Source organism: Theropithecus gelada, chromosome 12 (genome assembly GCF_003255815.1).
Source record: "Theropithecus gelada isolate Dixy chromosome 12, Tgel_1.0, whole genome shotgun sequence".
NCBI lineage: Eukaryota > Metazoa > Chordata > Mammalia > Primates > Cercopithecidae > Theropithecus > Theropithecus gelada.
Window position 1 is genome coordinate 117,632,215 of NC_037680.1, and position 21,020 is coordinate 117,653,234.

The 21,020-nt window shown below is 49.8% G+C and overlaps 2 protein-coding genes across 7 annotated transcripts in view; one reads left to right on the forward strand and one right to left on the reverse strand.

Moving 5' to 3' along the window:
* PASK (PAS domain containing serine/threonine kinase) overlaps nucleotides 1-6,184 on the reverse strand; it is a 47,073-nt gene extending 40,889 nt beyond the window's left edge. Inside the window, exon 1 of the mRNA XM_025405533.1 lies at nucleotides 6,094-6,184. The gene's annotated coding sequence lies outside the window, so the exon portion shown is untranslated. The remainder of the gene's footprint in view (nucleotides 1-6,093) is intronic.
* A 166-nt stretch (nucleotides 6,185-6,350) lies between these two features.
* Nucleotides 6,351-21,020, forward strand: part of PPP1R7 (protein phosphatase 1 regulatory subunit 7) — a 46,525-nt gene continuing 31,855 nt past the window's right edge. For 2 of the 6 annotated variants that reach the window (XM_025405536.1, XM_025405539.1), the window contains exons 1-7: nucleotides 6,351-7,245; nucleotides 10,196-10,324; nucleotides 14,489-14,544; nucleotides 15,182-15,247; nucleotides 15,913-16,043; nucleotides 17,037-17,199; nucleotides 19,440-19,556. In XM_025405536.1, the coding sequence (XP_025261321.1) occupies nucleotides 7,149-7,245; nucleotides 10,196-10,324; nucleotides 14,489-14,544; nucleotides 15,182-15,247; nucleotides 15,913-16,043; nucleotides 17,037-17,199; nucleotides 19,440-19,556 (759 nt within the window). In that variant the 5' untranslated portion in view covers nucleotides 6,351-7,148. The remainder of the gene's footprint in view (nucleotides 7,246-10,195; nucleotides 10,325-14,488; nucleotides 14,545-15,181; nucleotides 15,248-15,912; nucleotides 16,044-17,036; nucleotides 17,200-19,439; nucleotides 19,557-21,020) is intronic. The other 4 variants (XM_025405540.1, XM_025405538.1, XM_025405537.1 and 1 more) reach the window with 2 other exon arrangements.

The window sequence follows — 21,020 nt, forward strand, 5'->3', positions numbered from 1 at the left end:
GCACAGCTCCCATGGTCCCAGCTTTCCCCTAAACAGTGAGTCCTGACCATCTGACCAGCTGCACACAGAATCACCTGGGCGCTGCCAACAAGTGAGGTCACAGGGGCCATGGCCAAGAGGCCACGTCTCCTAGAGAGAGGCCTGGCACCAGAGATTTGTATTTTTAGCTTTTCTCTTATACATGATTCAAATGCTGATACAGGGTAGAAATACAGGAAAATCTCACATACTCTTCACTGAGTTCCCTCTCATGGTGACATCTTACAGGAGAGTGTCACAGCCAGGAAACTGACTTGATACCATCCATCAGCACCATCCAGATTTCAAGGCATTTACCTGCACGTGTGTGTGTGCACGTGTGTGTGCGCGTGCATGTGAGTGCGCACGAGTGTGCGTATGTGTGAGTGTATGCGCGTGCATGCGTGTCCATGTGCGTGTGTGTGCACGTGAGCGTGTGTGCATGTGTGTGCGTGTATGTCCGTGCGAGTGCATGCGCGTCCGTGCGAGTGCGTGCGCATGTGCACGTGACCGTCTGTGTGCCTGTGTGTGTGTGCACGTGACCGTGTGTGTGTGTGTGCACGTGAGCCTGTGTTCCATGCAGTCTTGTCACATGTATACATTCATGTGACCACCCTGCAGAGTGGAGATACTGAAGACTTCCATCCTGCATGCTGGCAAGCACTTGCAACACAAGTACACATTCACCACCACCCTGTCCTCATGGCCAAACTCAACAAAAAGAGCCCTTCAAGCACGACTTCCTCTACTGGAAGGAAGCCCCCACCTGATCATCAGGCTTTAGATAAACACCAAGAGCAGGCTGTGGCCAATACCAGAACCATGGCTGGAGTTTCCCCCATAAAATGAGGAGACCCTGGGGCCAAGGCACGCCCACCGAGACCCCATATCCCCTCTTCTGGACCACCTTCTGGGTATCCAGAACCCCAGGGTTCCAACCAAAGGGTCTGGTGCCCACTTCTAAGATCTACACAGGCCTCTTTCCACCCAGGTCCTCCCACGCCGGCACACCTAGACCCGTGAACTGGCTGAGGAGCAGCCTTCCAGGAATAGCGAGCTTGGACAAGCTAGCAGGATGCCCGCACGAGGCTCTTCCAAGACAAGGCAGGCCTGGCGTGGAGAGGAAAGGGGAGCCGGCCCTCCCAACACTACCTCTTCCGGTATGGAACTCGGAGGAGTCCCCGCCCCTTGACTTATCCTAGCATCTGGTGACTGCTGGCCATCTTTGGTGTTCTTGACTTGCGGCTGCGTCACTCCAGTCTCTGCCTTCACCATCACAGAGCGTTCTCCCTGTTTGCATGTATCCTCACGTGGCCTTTTTTTTTTTTTTTTAAACTAGGAGATGAGGTCTCACTATGTTGCCCAGGGCATAAAAGACCTGATCCATGGAAGTCAAAGCACTAAACTTTTTAGCCAGGCAGGCCTCGTGGCCTGCACCTATAGTCCCAGCCACTCTAGAAGCTAAGGCAGGAGAGTTGCTTGAGCCCAGGGAGATGGAGGCCAGCCTAGGCAACAAAGCGAGACCTGTCAAACCAAATAAAATATAAAATAAAATCACTAAGTTTTTAGAAGAGGCTATCTGTAAGACTTTGGAGTAGGGAAGGTTTTCTTAAACAAGGCACAGAAAATTCTAGTTATAAAATAAGATTAATAAATTTAACATTAAAATTGAGAACACATCACACCTGTAATTCCAGCACTTTGGGAGGCCAAGGCGGGAGGATCACGAGGTCGAGAGATCAAGACCATCCTGGCCAACATGGTGAAACCCCATCTCTACTAAAAATACAAAAATTAGCTGGGCATGGTGGCATGCACCTGTAGTCCCAGCTACTCGGGAGGCAGAGGCAGGAGAATCGCTTGAACCTGGGAGGTGGAGGTTGCACTGAGCTGAGATCATGCCACTGCATTCCAGCCTGGCGACACAGCAACACTCTATCTCAAAAAAAAAAAAAAAATGAGAACACAGGTTCACAAAGAATACGATAAAGAAAATGAAAGAATGAGCCACAATTTGGGAGAAGAGATTTGCCACATACATAACCAACAGAAAATTAATATCCAGAATAACTTTAAAAGATAAACTATTTAGGCCGGGCGCGGTGGCTCAAGCTTGTAATCCCACCACTTTGGGAGGCCGAGACGGGCGGATCATGAGGTCAGGAGATCGAGACCATCCTGGCTAACCCGGTGAAACCCCGTCTCTACTAAAAAATACAAAAAACTAGCTGGGCGTGGTGGCAGGCGCCTGTAGTCCCAGCTACTCGGGAGGCTGAGGCAGGAGAATGGTGTGAACCCGGGAGGCGGAGCTTGCAGTGAGCCGAGATCGCGCCACTGCACTCCAGTCCGGGCGACAGAGCGAGACTCCGTCTCAAAAAAAAAAAAAAAAAAAAAAAAAAAGATAAACTATTTAAAGTTTAAACATTTTTAAAAGACACATGGCCCAATAGAAAAATGACAAGAAATAGGAACAAGCATTTTACAGGAGAGAAAATCCTAATCATGATAATGTTACACATACTAAGTCAGCAGAAATTAAGAATCTAATAATACCCAATGTCAAAAAGGATTTGGATCAACAAGAACTCTTAATACATTAACATAATCTCTTCAGAAAACAATTCAAGTCAAACATTTGTCTACATGGATACAGCACTTTCCACTTAGATTTATATTCCAGAGAAATTCTTGCACATAGATAAGAAGACACAAGAATGTCCAGTATGGTTCTCAATGGCAAAGACAGGCAGGAAAAAAGGAGGGAAGAAAGGGAGGGAGCGAAGGAGGGAGGGAGGAAAAAAAAGAAATGAAATCCAAATACTCATCAACAAGAAGATAGATTTTAAATTCTGGTGTATTCATACCACCAGTCACAGCAGTTAAAACAAATGAACTACACACAAGGGTGAATCTTAGCCATACATGAGTGAAAAAAATCAAGTTTCAGAAGACAATCAGCAGGAGGATTCCTTTGTCATGAAATAACCTAAATAAGTAGTTTAGGGAAACACACCTATGTGATTAAACTACTTCTTAAATAAGAGACTGGTAAACCTAAACTTCAGGCAGGTGGTTCCCTCTGGGTCAGGCAGATGCTAGAGTGGGGAAAAGGCACAAGGGCACAGTTTCCCTGATTTCCCTGGGTGAAGGGTTCAAATGTGTCCACTCTGCTGATACAATTCATGATTAACATTGCCTTTATTCCTTTGTATGACTCAACTGATATAGCCAAAAAATTCAGAGATGTTCTACACGCAAATCCAGTCTAGGACCCTAGAAGGCAAAGGCTCTGCAAACCTGCAGATGTGTAGGAGGCTAGAAAGAAATTACATATAGGGTTTGGGGTTCAAGTGTGCAGCTTTCCTACAAGCAGCAACGCTGAATGGGACATTTAGTCACAGGTTTACATCTCCTCTAAGCCTCCAAATGCACTAATTATTGCTACAATAAATAACGACATGATTACAGTGTGAGGCAGTTTTTTTTCTACTTTTAGAACCAACCTATAGACAAAGCTCAGGACACTTAATGATAGCTTCAGAATACATTGTAAATGTCGTAAAACCTTACTTTCTTAAAAAAGTAATATAACTCTTCAGAATACATTATGTTAGAAAGCCTTAATTCCTAAAAAATATAACTCTTCAGACTGCAATGTCAATGTTACAAAACTTTATTTTAAAAAGTAATATACCCAGTACTTTGGGAGGCCAGGCAGATTGCTTGAGCCCAGGAGTTCGAGATCAACTTGGACAACATAGGGAGACTCCATCTCCAAAAAAAAAAAAAAAAATTAGGCCGGTGCAGTGGCTCACGTCTGTAATTCCAGCACTTTGGGAGGCCGGGCAGATCACCAGGTCAGGAGATCGCGACCATCCTGGCTAACATGGTGAAACCCCATCTCTACTAAAAATACAAAAAATTAACCAGGCGTGGTGGTGGGCGCCTGTAGTCCCAGCTACTTGGGAGGCTGAGGCAGGAGAATGGCGTGAACCCAGGGGAGGCGGAGCTGGCAGTGAGCCAAAATCACACCACTGAACTCCAGCCTGGGCGACAGAGCAAGACTCTGTCTCAAAAAAAAAAAAAAAAATTAAGAATTAGCAAGTTGTGCTGGCACACACTGGTAGTCCCAGCTGCTTGGGAGGTTGAGGTGGGAGAATTGCTTGAGCCCAGGAGGCAGAGGCTGCAGTGAGACGACATGGCATCACTGCACTCCAGCCTGGGCCACAGAGCAAGACCCTGTCTCAAAATATAAAATAATAAAAAAGTAATATAACTACTCAGAATATATTGTAAATGTTACAGAAGCTTCTTTGTAAAAGTAACTACCATGAGATGGAAACGGGGAAAAATAAAAGCGAAGGGAGAGTAAGGGCGTGCAATTTTTTGTCCTTCATGGGAGAAAATAAATAAATACCAACTAAAGTTGAAACATCAAGATGTGGAAATTTAATTAGGTTACTGAGAATTACAAGCCTATCCAGGAGGGAAACTGATGGGACCCTCTGCGGGAGCGGGGAGGACAGCAGGAAAGATGTATCCTTTTTCCCCCCCCCCCCCCCCCCCGCCATGCCTCCTGGGGCGTCTGAGGTCCGCATGGCCAGTTAGTCACTGAGCAGCACCGGCCCCTCGAGCCTCCCGTGCACTCCACAGCCACAGCCTGGCCTCAAGAAATAACACAGCCTGGCTTCACGTGACCTTCGATCACTAAACTTTGATTCAAATGCTAACCAGAAATGCCTGCACGCCCAGGCCCAGATTTTTAGAATTGTCCTTTGTATCCACTGTGAGCTTTGTATCCACGGTGAGCTGCAGAACACAAACCCAGCAGACAGCACCTAATGGTGCCACCGAGTAACCATATTCCCATTGCTAGTTTTGATTCCAGGAGACCCAAGTGACCCCACCTGAGACCAAACAGGGGCAGGGATAGATGCAAGGAGCATCTCGGTGAACTTCTAGAAGCAACTGTCTCTCTCCCACCAGAACATAAGCTAAGAAGCAAATAGCTCCCACTGCTCTCAGCACAGCTGCACAATTAAAAGCAGAACCAGTTTCAGGATGAGGCCAACAAGGTGAACAGTGCAGGAGAACACAGCAAGGATGTCAGTCCTGGAGGAGGCACCTGCAGAGCCGAGCCCTTCCAAGCAGAGTGAAGAAGTCTTTCAGAGGCAAAGGCTCCCAGAGAGGAGTTCAGTACCCAGAAGAGTAGATGGACGTGGGCCTGGAGGAGCCAAGCACGACCCCAGAGCCTCCTAAAATTAAGACTCCTGCCCAGTCTTAATTTTATCCCCAAAGTGAACTTTTAAGGATTTAATGCTTAGGAGTAACATGGCCAGATACGCATTTTACAAAGACTACTCCAGGGACCATGTCAGGGCAAGGCTGGAAAGCAGAAGAAAAGCTACAGTAATCCAGGCAAGAAATTATAAAGTCTTAAGGTAGCAGCAGAAGGATGAAGAGGGAACCCCTAAGAGAAAAATCGACATCCAATGGTACTGATGCGGAAGGTAAGGACGAGAAAGGTCTCAAGACGGCAGCGCAGGCCCCTGCCGTAGTCTGGGAAAGAAAAACTCGTGAAAAGATTAAGGCTCAAGTCCAGGTCTGGGCTGGAACCAGGAGCGCTGGCGGCGCGCGCCCCCCACCCCGTGGCGCCGGCTGAGCCCGCAGGGACCCACACGCCCAGCGCGGGAGCGTGGCGGGATCTGGGCTGGTTCTCCTGGAGTTCGCCTCGCAGGGCGGGCTGCGGTGAAGAGGCGCACAGTCCCGAGGCGACCCGAGGCGCGGGGCCGCGGCGCCCGCCAGGCAGGCTACACTGAAGGGCGCCCCGAAGACGCTGGGGGCGCGGGGCCCGGGACCAACGGCCGCAACCCCGCCGCGGTCTGGGCACGGAAAGGACGCTGGCTCGGGGATGCGTGAAGGGCGCAGGGGCGGGAGACCCGGGGTCGGGCTCGTCTGAGGGCCGGGCCGGGCGGCGAACCCTCCTAGGCCAGGAGCGCGGACTCGCGCAGGCCCCACAGCGGCCCTCGGGAGATTGGGGACCCCGGCCCGCTCTCCCCAGCGCAGGTTTCTCACCTGGGTCAGGCGAGGGTCACGCCAAGCCGGCTTCACACCGCGGAAGGGAGCTGCTCCGCGCTTTTATCCCACCGGCCAATCGCACAGCGACTCACACCGATTGACAAGCTCCACGGACCAACCACTTGTGCGTATGGGCGGGACTAAGCCAGCCAGAGTCCAGAAGCCCGCGCTAACGGTTGCTAGGGACGCACCGGCCATTTCCCCCCCCCCCCCCTACGGCGCTTCGGAGGAGCCAAAGGAATAATGGGCGCCTCCGCCCCCGGGCCGGTCAGCTGCGGTTTCCTCCAGTCTCGGGATCAAAATAGGTGAGTATCGCAGAGCTCGCCTCTTGGAGGCCTCTTTCTGAAGGCAGAGGACGCGGGGCGGTTCGCTCATGGGCTGGGCGGCTCCGCAGGGTAGACGAAGCCTGCAGCGTCCGCACTGGGCTGGGAACGGTTTGCAAGGGGAGCGCGGCTGGCGCCCCGGAGCCGGCCAGCTGGCTGGCGGCCCCACCATCGCAAGTGCCCGCACCTGCCCGCCTGCTCTGAGCATCTAGAGAAGGCGGCATTTCGCAGGGGTAAAATCCGCGCCTGGACGCCGGGAGAATGTTGTTGCTCTTGCCGTTTGGCCCATTGTACAGACGCAGCCAGCGAGGCTCGCAAAGCTCAGGGATGCACATAGGACTGGCCCGCACCTTGCAGCCACGGAAAGATCCGCCTGGCCCGCGGCCCCTCCACGCCTCCGAGGTCGAGACAGTGACATAAGTCAACTCTCGAGCCCAGGGCGTCTCTCCACTCTGCTTAGACGTCCACTCCGTCTGCCTGCAGCTACGGCCGGTGCGTCCCGCTTCGACTCCCTTTGCTTTCCTTCTCAGTTTCTCGCCTCCAGACTGTTCCGGCGCCGCTGCCTGAAATTACCTGCCCCGGGGGAGGCGCGGCGCGCGGCGCGCAGCCTCATGACGGAACTACAATTCCCATGAGGCGCTGGGCACACGCAGGCGCGCCGCGGCTGAACTCGCCGCGCCGGAATCCTATTGGCTGGGCCGACTCTGAGGCGGGAGCCCTGATTGGTTGATGGGTCTGAGGCGACAGATTCCGGAAAGGGGAAGAGCAGCCAACATGGCGGCGGAACGCGGCGCGGGGCAGCAACAGTCGCAGGAGATGATGGAGGGTGAGCGGCCCCTGCGGGCGGCGGCCCAAGGGCCGGCCGGGCGGGCGGGGGGAGCTTCGGGCCGGAACTGCTCCGTGCCTGAGAGAAACCCCACGTCCCGCCTCCGGCCGCCGCCGCGCGGCCCCCTGACAGCTGACAGCCGGACCCGGGGGAGCGGGGGAGGCTCTGGACCTCGGGGGAGCCCCGGCCTGGGGGCGGCAGCGGCCGGGAAGGACCCAGAGCTAGGGGTAGAGCGGCGGCGCGAGGCCAGGCCGGGGGTGGGGCTGAATGGGACGCGGTGGCTCCATTCAGTCCAGTTGGAGCCTCGCCCCGAGCCTCTGAGATTGACAGGCGGGGGAGCCTCCTCGGTCAGCTGACGAGGAAACTGAGGCTCTGGGCGCTGGGATCTACCCGAGTCTGCTCCTTGGTTCGCGTGGTGAGGATGGAGAAGGGTCTTCTCCTGAAATCGTAAGGACTGTTGGCGAAGGGGTAGCAAGGAACCAGATTTAGTTACACAAGGTGATACCTGTTTTCAAAGCTGTCATAGTTCCAGAAAGTCTAAATTCAACTTTCTTCCTCCTCATTCATTTTGTTAAAAACAAAACAAATTTAAAAAAATGCATATATGTATATGTTATACGTACGCATGTATTTATATATAATTCTCTACATATCTGTAGGTACGGTCATACGTACATGTGCAGTATGTGTATAAACATGCGTGCACACACCCACCAACTGGGGAATCAGTTGTGTCATCAAGTGCTTAAGTGCTTTTGGGTCCCATGGTTTGGTGAGGGGTACAGCCCTCCCAGAAGAGCAGTCACTGCCTCATGTGAAAGTGGTAGGGAGGAGGAATGTGGAGCTGGGGAAGGACGGCGGGTGCAGAAGAAAGGGCTGACATGTTCGGGAGTGGTGAGAGCTGCACAAGCAGGGCCAGCTCTGAGCTGGAGCCTGAAGAATAACTCGAAGGCAACGAGGTTGGGGATAAGGTGAGGGAAAAGAGCAAGAATCACTCAAGATGAAGAAAGCTGCGGTCAAGGGGTGTGGAGGAGAGTTTGACCAAATCATATGTGGTGGGGATGGGGGCGATGGTGTTAAGGGTCTTGGACTTCATACCCTTGGAGTTTTTTTAAGTAAGAAGTGCCTCTTCATATCCTCCCACTCCCTCTTCAGCTGCTTCCATGTCTTGGTAAATGACAAATATAAAAGCCCGGCTTTTCTCTCTGTCCCACTCCCACCCGTGTCCTATTAGTCAAGGAGCTCTGACTTTTACTTTTAAAAATAATCTCCAAATCTTCGATGTGTCCTCCATTCCCGTTGCCAGTACCTTAACTCAGACCTTCGTCATCTCTAGGCTAGATTGATTGTCCCTGCTCCCCAGCCCATTGTCCCCAGCACACCAAAGTCATTTTCTTACATTCTGATCCACTGTCGCATGTTCCAGCCCCTCTGCTGCCCTCAGGCTTCGCTTTGGCCAACCTTCATTAGCTGAGCCTCTCCTAACCTCACAGCACTCCTCTTCCTGGGGTTTTTGCACCAGGTTGTCATGCAATAAGAACTTTCTCTCCCTGAGCCTGGGCCACCAAGTGACCTGTACCTGGTGGTGACTAATTTGTTAAATATCTACTGCATGTCATGCATGTACTAACTGCTCTTGTGCCTTTTCTAATTTAACCCTGACAGCAACTCGCTGAGGCATAGGTTCTATACTAGCTCCCTTCCACAGACTAGGAGATTGAGGCTTTCAAATGGAAATGATTTGCCAAACCTGCATCTCTAGCAGCAAGCTGCAAACTCAGGAAGAGCATTCCAGAAATACTTTTGGACTCAAAGATCGGATTTGGATTTTAGAATTAGATCAGACTCTCTGGCAGTGGAGAATAGGTTAAACAAGGCAAGGCAAGTCGCAGAGAGACAAGTTAGGAGGCAGGGCAGGAGCACAGGCCACAGCTAACAAGTAACTGAGCTACCGTCATTGCAGGGGTAGGGAAGAAGAGATGGATTTGGAGGGTTTGGAGCTGGGTTTTATGAGGACTTGTTTTATACAGCAATCCTTTCTTGGGTTTTACTTTGCTAGGCTAAGCAGGAAATACAAAGCTGAAATTGAACTTTTTCCCTCAAAGAGCACATCTCTTTGTAGATAAACCATAGTCAGGAAAGAGACTATTTTCAGTATGGTTGATAATTCCAAGTAATGTGTTAGTGCCTCGTGTTTTCCAGACAGACTTCCAAAAGAGGTCATGAATAAAGTTATAAAAAAGAAAAACGATTTGACAACCTTACCAAAGCATTTTTGCCTGACACATTGAATTGCCTTATTCTTTAATTCGAAAAATATTTATGAACATTTAAAAGCCTTGAGTTGCTAACATTCTGTCCAGTGTCCAGTGTGAAAGCTCATTTCACACCAATGAGCTTTCTGTGGGCGGTCAGCACTACTGGCTGTATTCTCCTTTTCCTTAGTGATCTTTCCTGCCCACAATCTGATTTGAGTTAGTGTTGATTTCTTTCAGAACGTGGGCCTGTGAACTTGGCTGGTTTTCTTAGCCAGATCAATAGTAGAGCGTGGATGGAGGTATGTGGCAGAAGAGTCACAGTGGTGGTCACCCAGCCCGAAAGTGAAAGGCACTCAGGAGGTGCTTCACTACCTGGTTCCATTAGTGGATTTAATCACAAGTGATCCAAGGCTTTCAGAACACTGGGCAATTCTTCACAAGCTCCTTGAGGGCAGAAGTAGTGTGTTCCTCACCTAAGTATCCATGTGGGCTCCACACTCTGCTCCCCATTCTCCCTGCTGCCATATGCCTCAAGTGGTGCTGGGACATGGGAGACACTCAAATGGTTATTGAACTGGATTCAACAAACATGTTTAAATGAAGTCCTTTTGACTTACAACTGAGTGTTTATTATATGTTCCTTAAAGTCCCATAAATTGGATGTGAATTCTCATTGACTTGTGTGGGTTCAGTTGACAGGCGGGTCGAGTCCGAAGAATCCGGCGATGAAGAAGGGAAGAAACACAGCAGTGGCATCGTGGCAGACCTCAGTGAACAGAGCCTGAAGGATGGGGAGGAGCGGGGGGAGGAGGACCCAGAAGGTACCAGGCCCCGCTCCCTTGGGGGACATCTGCTTTTTGGGGGATATGGGCTATACTACATATGGTCTGTCCCTGGGTGTGGGTGATGTGTGGTCTGGAGAAGGACTGCCGCGCTCCTTAGGGGCCCTCAGTGGGCCAGGGCAGGTGGATGTGCTCTCTGAGGCGCTCCCTCAGCAGGCTGACTCATTGACAGCATTTGCAAAAAGGATGTGGTTTTTTTCCAATTCCACTGAAGGCAAATCCTAGCACGGATATGGGTACTAGTATGCCATCTGGGACAGAACCACGACATTGTTCACCGGATGTGGTGGCTCATGCCTGTAATCCCAGCACCTTGGGAGGCCGAGGTGGGCAGATCACAAGGTCAGGAGATCGAGCCCATCCTGGCCAACATGGTGAAAACCCATCTCTACAAAAAATACAAAAATTAGCCAGGCGTGGCGGCGTGTGCCTGTAATCCCAGCTACTCAGGTGATTGAGGCAGGAGAATTGCTTGAACCCAGGAGGCGGAGGTTGCAGTGAGCCGAGAATGCACCACTGCACTCTGGCCTAGGTGACAGAGGGAGACTTCGTCTCAAAAAAAAAAAAAAAAAGAACCACAACATTGTTTTATTAACCATATGTTTAGGAAGCCAGATTTGAAATAAACGTTATGGCTGACTGCTATGTTTCCGTGTCCTACCATAGCAATAGAAACCTTTAATCTCTTCAGAGAAATTATTTCTGAGTCTTGCCTTACCATTTTTATAGGCCTAAGGATTGACTTCTAAAGTGCCTAAATGTGGCCGGGCATGGTGGCTCCCGCCTGTAATCCTAGCACTTTGGGAGGCCAAGGCGGTTGGATCACTTGAGGTCAGGAGTTCAAGACCAGCCTGGCCAATATGGTGAAACCCTGTCTCTACTAAAAATACCAGAAAAAAAAAAAAAGAAAAATTAGCCAGGCATGGTGGTGTGCACCTGTAGTCCCAGCTACTTGGGAGGCTGAGACAGGAGAATTGCTTGAACCCGGGAGGCAGAGGTTGCAGTGAGCTGAGATCACACCACTGCACTCCAGCCCAGGCGACAGAATGAGATTCCGTCTCAAAAAAAAAAGCAAGTTTCTGAACAGTATGCGTGCACGTATGTACTTTTACCTGCTAAAGAAAGAAAACACATCAAACGGGCTGAGTCTGTCCAAACAGCAGGTTTAAGAAGGATCTATACATTTTGCATTTTCTAGATTTGTATACAATGTATGAATAATCATGCATCCCTTATAAAAATAAAATAAATTTATAAAGAAACAAACCTAATTTTTAAAATAACATTTTGCTCTCTGTGCCAGCAAAGATGTTTGGTAACTATGGCAACCTACTTTTAAGGCAAAAGGAGATTACCACAAAAGTACCAGTTACATTTACTTTGGAACTTCGGAGCTGATATTCTGGAAGTGATGTGGGTGGAATAAAGTGCATGGGAGAGATAGATGGAAGCTTCCGTTATCGCCTGACTTAGTCACCAACAGTGGAGCGGTAGGAGCCCCCGCTATCCTCAGATGGGTGCTGCTGAGACATCGGGTGTTTGTGGAAGACTTGAGAGTTGGCAGAGCGAGCCCTGTGTGCTTTCTTTCCCTGGGTCACTAGCACAGGCTAATGATGTTGTCCTCATGTTCTGTAAGTACCCAGGTGTGGTAATGTGTTACAGATGAGGAGAATGAGACTCTCTGCAGCTTGTCCAAGGGCACATGGCTACACGGCAGACCAGCTGGCCTGGCCTGGAAAAATCCAAGTTTTTTTCTTTGAGATGATTAGCTGATTATGAGTTTTCTGGGTATAGATTTCTAGCCCTTAGAGAAGCCAAGACTTGCTCCTACCTGTGTTTGTTTAAGTCTTAAATTCAATTAAAACAAATTTAATTATGTCACCTGTTACCTTCTACCTATTTTCCCTAAATTATTTTTAAAATATGATGAATATATAATACACTCAGAAGGGCATTCTAGGCTGGAAACCTTGTTTCAGAGGTTAGCTGACATTTTGAGTGGTGAGCGGCCAGCCATGCTGGATGTATTACAAACAGGACCCCTTAAAGCCGTGTGACCATGTGTCCTGAGGAGCCTGGCACAGCCCGTTTCTGCCTGCCGGCCCGGAATAACTGCGCCCTTCTGCTCTCAAAGGGTCCTGGTTTGGACCACAGGACCTGGGCACCCTGCCTTAATTGTAGTGCCTCTTCCAGTGCAACTTCCTGAGCCTATGAACTTGACACTGTCTTTTGGGGTGATTTGTATCTATCTCTTGGTTTTGCCCAGTTCCTTTTATTTAATTCTTAGGTTGGTTGGTATCCTGTACAGTTGTGGAAAAACTATAGTAAACTTTTTTTTTAACTAGCCACAGTTGATGGTTATAGAAAAGGCATAGTGGAAAAACTGAAGTGAATGCAGCCATGTTGGATCATTACTTTGTTAAGCTGGTCTGATGTCAAGTGCTCCTCTCAGAGGCCTCCAGGTGAGGTGAGGAGCCAGCCCTTAGCCTGTGGTCCAGGGCTGTGTGAGCTCGCCCCGCTGCAGAAGCAAGTGCACGTTTGCTCTAGGAAGAGCCACAGTGAGCGCTGACAGCCCTGTAAGGTAGTGACAGTGACAATCCATTTACAGGAGAAAGAGCATCCTATGGGTATAATTCACAGAATCCAGACTGGGAGAAGCACTACAAGACAAGCTTGTGTTCCTACAACAGAAAACTACAAGGGGAAAAAAGTTTAAGAAAAATGCTGGGCTGGGTGCAGTGTCTCGTGCCTATAATCCTAGCACTTTGGGAGGCCAAGGTGGGAGGTTCACTTGAGGCTCGGCGTTCCAGACCAGCCTGGGCAACATAGCGAGACCCTGACTGTACAAAACATGGTTTTAAAAAATTTGCCGGGCATGGTGGCTCACACCTGTAGTCGCAGCTTCCTGGGAGCCCAAGACAAGGATCACTTGAGCCCACAAGTTCAAGGCTGCAGTGAGCTATGATCACACCACTGTACTCCAGCCTGAGCAGCAGAGATCCTGTCTCTTAAAAAAAAAAAAATTAATTTAAAAAATTTTTTAAAAAGAGAAATACCATCTAGTCACAATATACAGCCTTATTTGGATCATAATGCAAGTGAACTAAGGGAAGAAATGTTAAGACAGTTGAGGAAATGCGAACACTGACAATCTTTGGTAATACTGAGGAATTACTGTTAATTTTTTTAAGTGTTTTAAGGGGTGAGTGTGCGTGTTTGTGTGTCTGCATGAGTCTGTATACCACTGATGTGCATGCGTGTGTCTGTGTAGTGTGCATATGTGCCTTTGTGTCTTTGTGCATGCGTGTGTGTGTGCATCTGTGTGTGTCTTAGTCCTTTTCAGCACATATGCTGAAGTAGGTTCCAATGAAATGAAACGAGGAAGTGCTTAACAGGGAGTCTGTCACCTCAGCAGGGAGAGCAGCTCTCTCTGCCTCCGCACAGAGGAGGCCGGCTCCGGTGTGGAGAGTCCTCGTGAAATCCAATGGGCTTCTCTGCTGGAGTGAGTTCATCAGTCTCCCCATTGAGAAGTGTGTTTAAATTATTCAGTGAGCCTCTTTGATCCTATCTGTTGAACTATGTTTTGTTTTGTTTTGCTCTTTGCAGAGGGAAGTGTTTGTAGATGCTGGGCCACCTTCCAAAGCGATAAAAGGCCCATCCTAGAGCATCTGATGTGCCCAGCACGATCTAGATTCTAATGGCCTGGTTTATTGCCACAAACAAACAGAGAAAAGCTACGTAGGAGGCAGGCTGCTGCCAGTTCTGCGGCTCTGGGAGTCACGGAAAGGCAGTAGTGCTGCCCTGCTCACCTGCACTCAGCTACTTCCTCCCCTCCTTCCCACTAACAGCTTCAAAACACATTTCCCTTCTCAGGAAGTTCAAAGGCACAGATGGATGTTTGGAGACCTTTGCCAATATCTGAATTCAGGGAATTCAGAATGCTTAAAACATCACTATTGTTGGAGCAGGGTTCACCCTTGCCACATTCTCCAGGTCCTCAGCAAACTTTCCCATTGGTTCCTCCTCAGGGTTTGAGCTGGATCTGGGCACCAAACAGCCCCAGACCTCGGCCAGATGCAGCTCTTCACCAATGCCTCCTGTTAATGGGGTTCTGAACAAACCTCTTTTTCTAATTTTTTTCAGAAGAACATGAGCTGCCTGTGGACATGGAAACCATCAACCTGGACAGAGATGCAGAGGTAATGCCGCCTGCTCAGCCCAGCCTTGAGCATGGTGATGGACCACCTGTCAGGTTATCTTGTATGAGATTAGTAAGTTACTTCCCTAAAGAGGTTGCCTAAGCCTCCGTTGGTTGGATCAGAGTCCTGTGTTCATGTTGTTTTTCTTACCAGTGATTGTTATCCCCATGTCTATGTGACCCTTGAGGATTGTGTGGCAGATGAGATGCCTTTGACTCATACATTCTCTGGGTCTGATGATTACATTATACATGAGGGTCCCAACAGCCGCAGGCTGTGTATGACTGGCCTGGCCGCTGGGCCTCCTGAGCCCCCAGCATGTCTCTGATGGTGATGGGATGGGGTGCATATCCTCAGAGCCTGAGCTTATGTTTTGTGCATACAGGATCTAGGGAATGAGAAAAAGATGTCATGTACCAATCATTTTAAGGGCCAGTTTTACATAAAACTAAGTCATCACTAAACCAAAGAGCCCCCGCGACACACCTTGTCACCGACACCTGTCTGCTGCAGACCCACCTGGCACTGCCTCCCCCACTGCTGCCCACTCCCAGGCCTCCTCTGATGGCTCCTCTTCTAAGACACAGGTCTCCAGCCACTTTGCTATAGCCGAGTATACATTTCCGCTTTGTTTCAGGATGTTGATTTGAATCACTGTCGCATTGGGAAGATTGAAGGATTTGAGGTACTGAAGAAAGTGAAGGTGAGAGGGACTCTTATGAGGGGACTATGACCCATATCACCTATAAGATGTGGATAAGTCCAGAATCGAGCCATCAGTCCCAAGTTGTGGTCTTTGTCTCAGCCTGTGGGAGGCGTGGCTGCCTCCACCTTGTAGCAGGCCTTTACTGGGAGCACAGCAAGTGTGAGACAGCAGTCGAGGGACTTGAGGCACAGCCCTGGGGCTGGCTCTCCTGAGCTCAGGCGGCCAGTGACCTGTGACTCTGGCCTGCCTCAGTTCTGTGCCTGTGTTCAATTAGGCACTCAGTGAATTTTATGGTCCTCCGTGCATCTCATTTGAATTTGTTTCTCAAAATTGAGCCCACCATAGGTTCTTATGTTCTGCCAGGAAGTGGCAAACACCCATACCCCAGGCCAACGCCTCCCTCCTCAACTAGGCCTGCTTGGTGGGGGGCCTGCCTCCTGCTTCCTTTTGGGTTCCTGCCCATCCTCAGGTGTGTCGAGGAATTCTAGCTTAGTGCCCTTGCCCACCTACCTCTCAAAGGTCAGCACCTTTCTAGGAAACAGCAGGAGAATGAAGACACGTCCTTCCACCAGAAGGGCCTGTCCTATGTCCTCCAGTACCAGCTGAGGCCTTCTCGTGGCCTCCCCCGTGCCTGTGTCAATTGTCCTTTTCCCATCCCCCAGACTCTCTGCCTCCGCCAAAATTTAATTAAATGCATTGAGAATCTGGAGGAGCTACAGAGTCTTCGAGAGCTGGATCTTTACGACAACCAGATCAAGAAGATTGAGAATCTGGAGGCGCTAACAGAGCTGGAGTGAGTCATGAGACCCACAGGAGAACAGCATGGTGGGGAGGCCACTGGGTGGGGGTGTCCAGTCTCTCCAGAGCCCACCTCCTGCTGGCTCTTGGCCCTTGAGAGGCTGCCTCTGCCACAGGGTCCTGCCCTGCGTCTGAATCCCAAGTCTCTGCCTGCTATGTTCAGGGCTCCAGGAGGCCACGTTGGCTTCATGCATGTCTTCGGCTTCCTGGACAACCCTGACTTGCAGAGTAAACCTTTGATGGGAAGGCTGCAGCGGGGACTCCTGGAAAAGCCTCCATTCAGGGATGATACTGAGATTGGTCGAGGGGAAAGTTAATCCAGAATTTCCTCCTGCCTTTTGAATCCTCTTTTTTTAAATTAAAAAAAAAAAAAGTGACATTTATAATTTAAGGAGTCAGGTTCTACACCAGGTGCAGTGGTGCATACCTGTAATGTCAGCGCTTTGGGAGATCAAATTAGGAGGATCACTAGCCCAGAAGTTCGAGATAGCCTGGGCAACATAACAAGACCCTGTCTACAAAAATTAAAATTAAAAAAGAAGGAGCCAGGTCCTAGTTATAACTTTACCTGGATTTCTGCCCTTTGTTGCTCATTCATTTTTGCTTGTTTTGTTTCTAATTCGGTACTTCTCAGGCCTCTTCTGTGTGCAGAGCCTGGTGCAAGGTCCTGTCATGGGCACAGGTGTGAATGAAACAGTTTCTGCCTCAAATACCATCCTGGGAGCCAGGGCATCAGGAGCCTGTAGGCTGCCTCTGGCTTGCTCCGGGCTCCTAGGCAGCCTCCAAATCCCTCATGACAGCATCAGTGTGAGCCAGGCGGCAGCAGGGGCACAGACCGCACCCCCTGCCCCACCCCACCCCACCCTGCCCCGCCCCACAGTGACTGCAGTCCCCTAATGGGGTGCTACCTTTAGGGTGGTTGAATTGTGAGTTCTCTGCAACCTATGCTCATGTAATTTTTTTAAAAAACTGTTTTGGTTGTTCTCAGGATTCTAGATATTTCTTTTAATCTGCTGAGAAACATCGAAGGGGTTGACAAGTTGACACGACTGAAAAAACTCTTCTTGGTCAACAATAAAATCAGTAAAATTGAGAACTTAAGCAACTTACATCAACTACAGATGCTAGAGCTGGGATCTAACCGCATCCGGGTAGGTGCAGACAGCCCTGACTAGTATATTCAGGGAGAGGCAGCTGGCGGGTTGTGTGTGGACTCAGTGGGTGTATGTAGAATGCATAGTGAGTATGCCTTTCTTAGGATGCTGTGATTTTTTTCATGAACAAGGAAATTTTTTTTTACTGATACTGGAAGTCAGTATCAGTAAGTCCTGAGTGGTCTAGCCTTTCTTCTGCACGTAGATTTCAGTTGCTCTTCATCCAAATCATGACCCTAAATCACACCATTCCCAGTTACATTCTGCCTGAGATGAACCAGCCGACCTGAACGCCTTGCTCTTGGACTTACTCGTGGTGATCTTCTCTGGCATGCTGCTTTGAGATGAAAGTTTCCCAAGCCCAGCAAAGTGGTCACTCGAAGTGATGTACATACCAGGGGCTTTAGAAAGCCTCTTGCTGCTGACACACTCCCAAAGGCAGTGCTGAGTTGGGCCTTCCTCCCTGAATGGCTTAATACTCCTGGGACACAGTCCCCAGCAGGATTAGATCTGTTCTCAGGACCCATTTGACCTTGAAAACGTGGGACAGAATGGAAATAAAAGACTTTGGAAAAGTGATCTGGTGTTCCACAGAAGCAGGATCAAGTCTTCACCAGCTGACTCATAACCACCGTCATGTGCTGAGGGGAATGCGGGAGGGCGTCCCAGGAGGACTGACATTGAAGGTGGATCTGCCAGGCAGAGAGAGGGGAGGGTTCCCGTGGGCAGGCAGGAGGACTTCTGTCAGCCAGAAGAGCATTCAAGCCCCGTGCCTGGCTCCTAATCAGGGTCATGGCACAGAGCCTGTGCTTCCCCCAGCCTTGCTTAGTGGCTTTGGCAGGTGTTTCTGAGCACATCTGACCCTGCCCCATGTTCAAAATGCCCCTCTGTTTGGCTTCTGAAAGTATTACAGCATGCTATGTCTGTCCTGGGCCCTTGAGAGCTTGGACAGGATACAAACCAAGGGAGGCTGGTTTTGGCAAGAGTCTCTTGACAGTTATTGTTAGAGATTTCATGGCCACAAATAGCAAAGCAGCACATTTAAAACTAGAGAGCAGCCCAGATGTCCACACTTTACCAAGTGTCTGACTGTGGAACTTTCTAGGGGAACAGTGGCTCATCACAAATTAATGCAGACTACAGCCGGTGAGGATGCCCCCGCCCCACCAAGTCCTGCGGTGGTGTGTGGATTAGCACACCATCTTCCAGCCTGGGGTCCCCACCTGGTTAGCAAGCACCTCATCTGGTTCTTTTGTGTCTGCTGAAATATTTAAAGAATGACTTGTTCTGAGAGAGAGTGAACTGACAGAGGAGGGAAACTGAAGTCCAATCAATAAACAGTCATTAAACATCCTGTTGTAGGCAAGTCACCATGGGGAGATCAGACAGGGCAGCGTGGTCACTGCCTCTGGAGGTTTATGGTTGAATAGAGGAGCACATGATCACAGCAAGGAAGAGTGCTGTAGGCGGGTGTGGAAACTGGGCAAGAGGGGCAGAGTGCTGTGGTGTGAGGGCCCCCCAGGAATCCTAAGTGAGGGTCCCAGGATTTCAAAGACTTAAGGTCAGAGTCCCATACCTCACTTCTGTAGAGACTGAGGCTCTTGGGAGGCCTTTTTTTTTTTTTTTTTTTTTTTTTTGAGACGGAGTCTCGTGCTATTGCCCGACCTGGAGTGCAGTGGCTCAATCTCGGCTCACTGCAAGCTCCGCCTCTCAGGTTCACGCCATTCTCCTGCCTCAGCCTCCTGAGTGGCTGGAACTACAGGCACCTGCCGCCATGTCCAGCTAATTTTTTTGTATTTTTAGTAGAGACGGGATTTCACTGTGTTAGCCAGGATGGTCTCAATCTCCTGACCTTGTGATCTGCCTGCCTTAGCCTGCCAAAGTGCCGGGGTTACAGGTGTGAGCCACCACGCCCGGCGGGAGGACATTTTAATGTGTCCGCTCACAAGTTTAGAACTGGAAGGGACTTGGGAATCTGCTGGTCCCTGGGTTCTGAGACTGTTCCTCAGCACCCCAGAAAATCTGAGGGTTGGAAGTGAGCTCAAGACAGTCTTGGACTCGCCACTCTTGTATTCTGCTTTCAAGTAGGATTTCCACCGGAAGTCTTAGCAGATACATCGCTAGCCCCGCATCACAGAACTGAAGCCCTGACAGCTCTGCCCCAGTCCAGTCACCTGCTGGCTGCCTGGCGCAGCCTGTCAACTGCAGTACTCATTGCTGTTCTGTCCTTTCCACAGGCAATTGAAAATATTGACACCTTAACCAACCTGGAGAGTTTGTTTTTGGGGAAAAACAAAATTACTAAACTTCAGAACCTGGATGCGCTCACCAACCTGACAGTCCTCAGTATGCAGGTACAGAGCTTCCTGAGCCGCCCGTCCCTGCAAGCCCTGGCAGCGCCAGTGCTGCTGAACACAACCTTAGTTTTTATCCTTCACAATTGGCACTTTGTTTCACTCTTAGTAAACAATTGAAACATTAGATGTCACAGACTTTATACATACTTGTGCCAAGCAAAAACTTGATTGTCTTATTTATTTATTTCACTTTTTTAGAGACAGGGTCTTTATCTGTCACTCAGGCTGCAGTGCAGTGGTTCTATCATAACTCACTGCAGCCTCCAACTCCTGGGCTCAAGCCAACCTCCCACCTCAGCCTGCCAAGTTGGTAGGACTACAGGCATGCACCAGCACCTTCAGCTAATATTATGTCGAGGGGGTGGGGCATGGAAGAGATGAGGTGTCACTGTGTTGCCTAGGCTGGTCTTGAAGTCTTGACCTCGAGTAATCTTCCTGCCTTGGCCACCCAAAATGCTGGGTTTATAAGCATGAGCCACCACTCCTGGCCTTTTTTTTTTTTCTTTCTGGAGACAAGGTCTCACTCTGTCATCCAGGCGGGAGTGCACTGACAAGTACATTCATAGCTCACTATAACCTCACACTCCTGGGCTCAAGTAATCCTCCCTCCTCAGCCTGCCAAGTAGCTGGGACTGCAGGTACACACCACCATGCCTGGCTAATTTTTGTATTTTATGTAGAGAAGCGGTTTCCCCATGTTGCCCAGGGTGGTCTTGTACTCCTGGACTCAAGCGAACCTCCTGCCTTGGCCTCCCCAAAAATTTCATTCTTAAGTGCCATGTTTTTGATTTTTTCCACCCACTGCCCCAGTAGCAGTCCTAGATGGTTTTTAGCCAAAGGGGACTTCTTCAGAAGGTGGAGCTTATTCTAAATTCTAAAGTGTTTGGCTCAATGGTAGAAGCAATTCCTTCCATTACACAGAGAATATCAACCCTATTAGACTTCTGCATTTGGGAGTTGGTAAGCACTTGAGTGTGCCTAGGCTCCTGTTTACCTTTTGTGTTGGAAGCAAATTAGCAGCATTAAACCCTTGAAGCGAGCTGGAACAAAGTGCTCTGGGGACAAGGCCCAGTGTGGTTAGTTGATCCCGTTGACTGACACTGAGGGGCATGTGAAAACCACTCTTAACCCTTGGTGAAGCAGAAGTTTGTCAGGCTTCTTTAAGAAAGTTCCGGCCGGGCGCGGTGGCTCAAGCCTGTAATCCCAGCACTTTGGGAGGCCGAGACGGGTGGATCACGAGGTCAGGAGATCGAGACCATCCTGGCTAACACGGTGAAACCCCGTCTCTACTAAAAAATACAAAAAACTAGCCGGGCGATGTGGCGGACGCCTGTAGTCCCAGCTACTCGGGAGGCTGAGGCAGGAGAATGGCGTGAACCCGGCAGGCGGAGCTTGCAGTGAGCTGAGATCCGGCCACTGCACTCCAGCCTGGGCGACAGAGCGAGACTCCGTCTCAAAAAA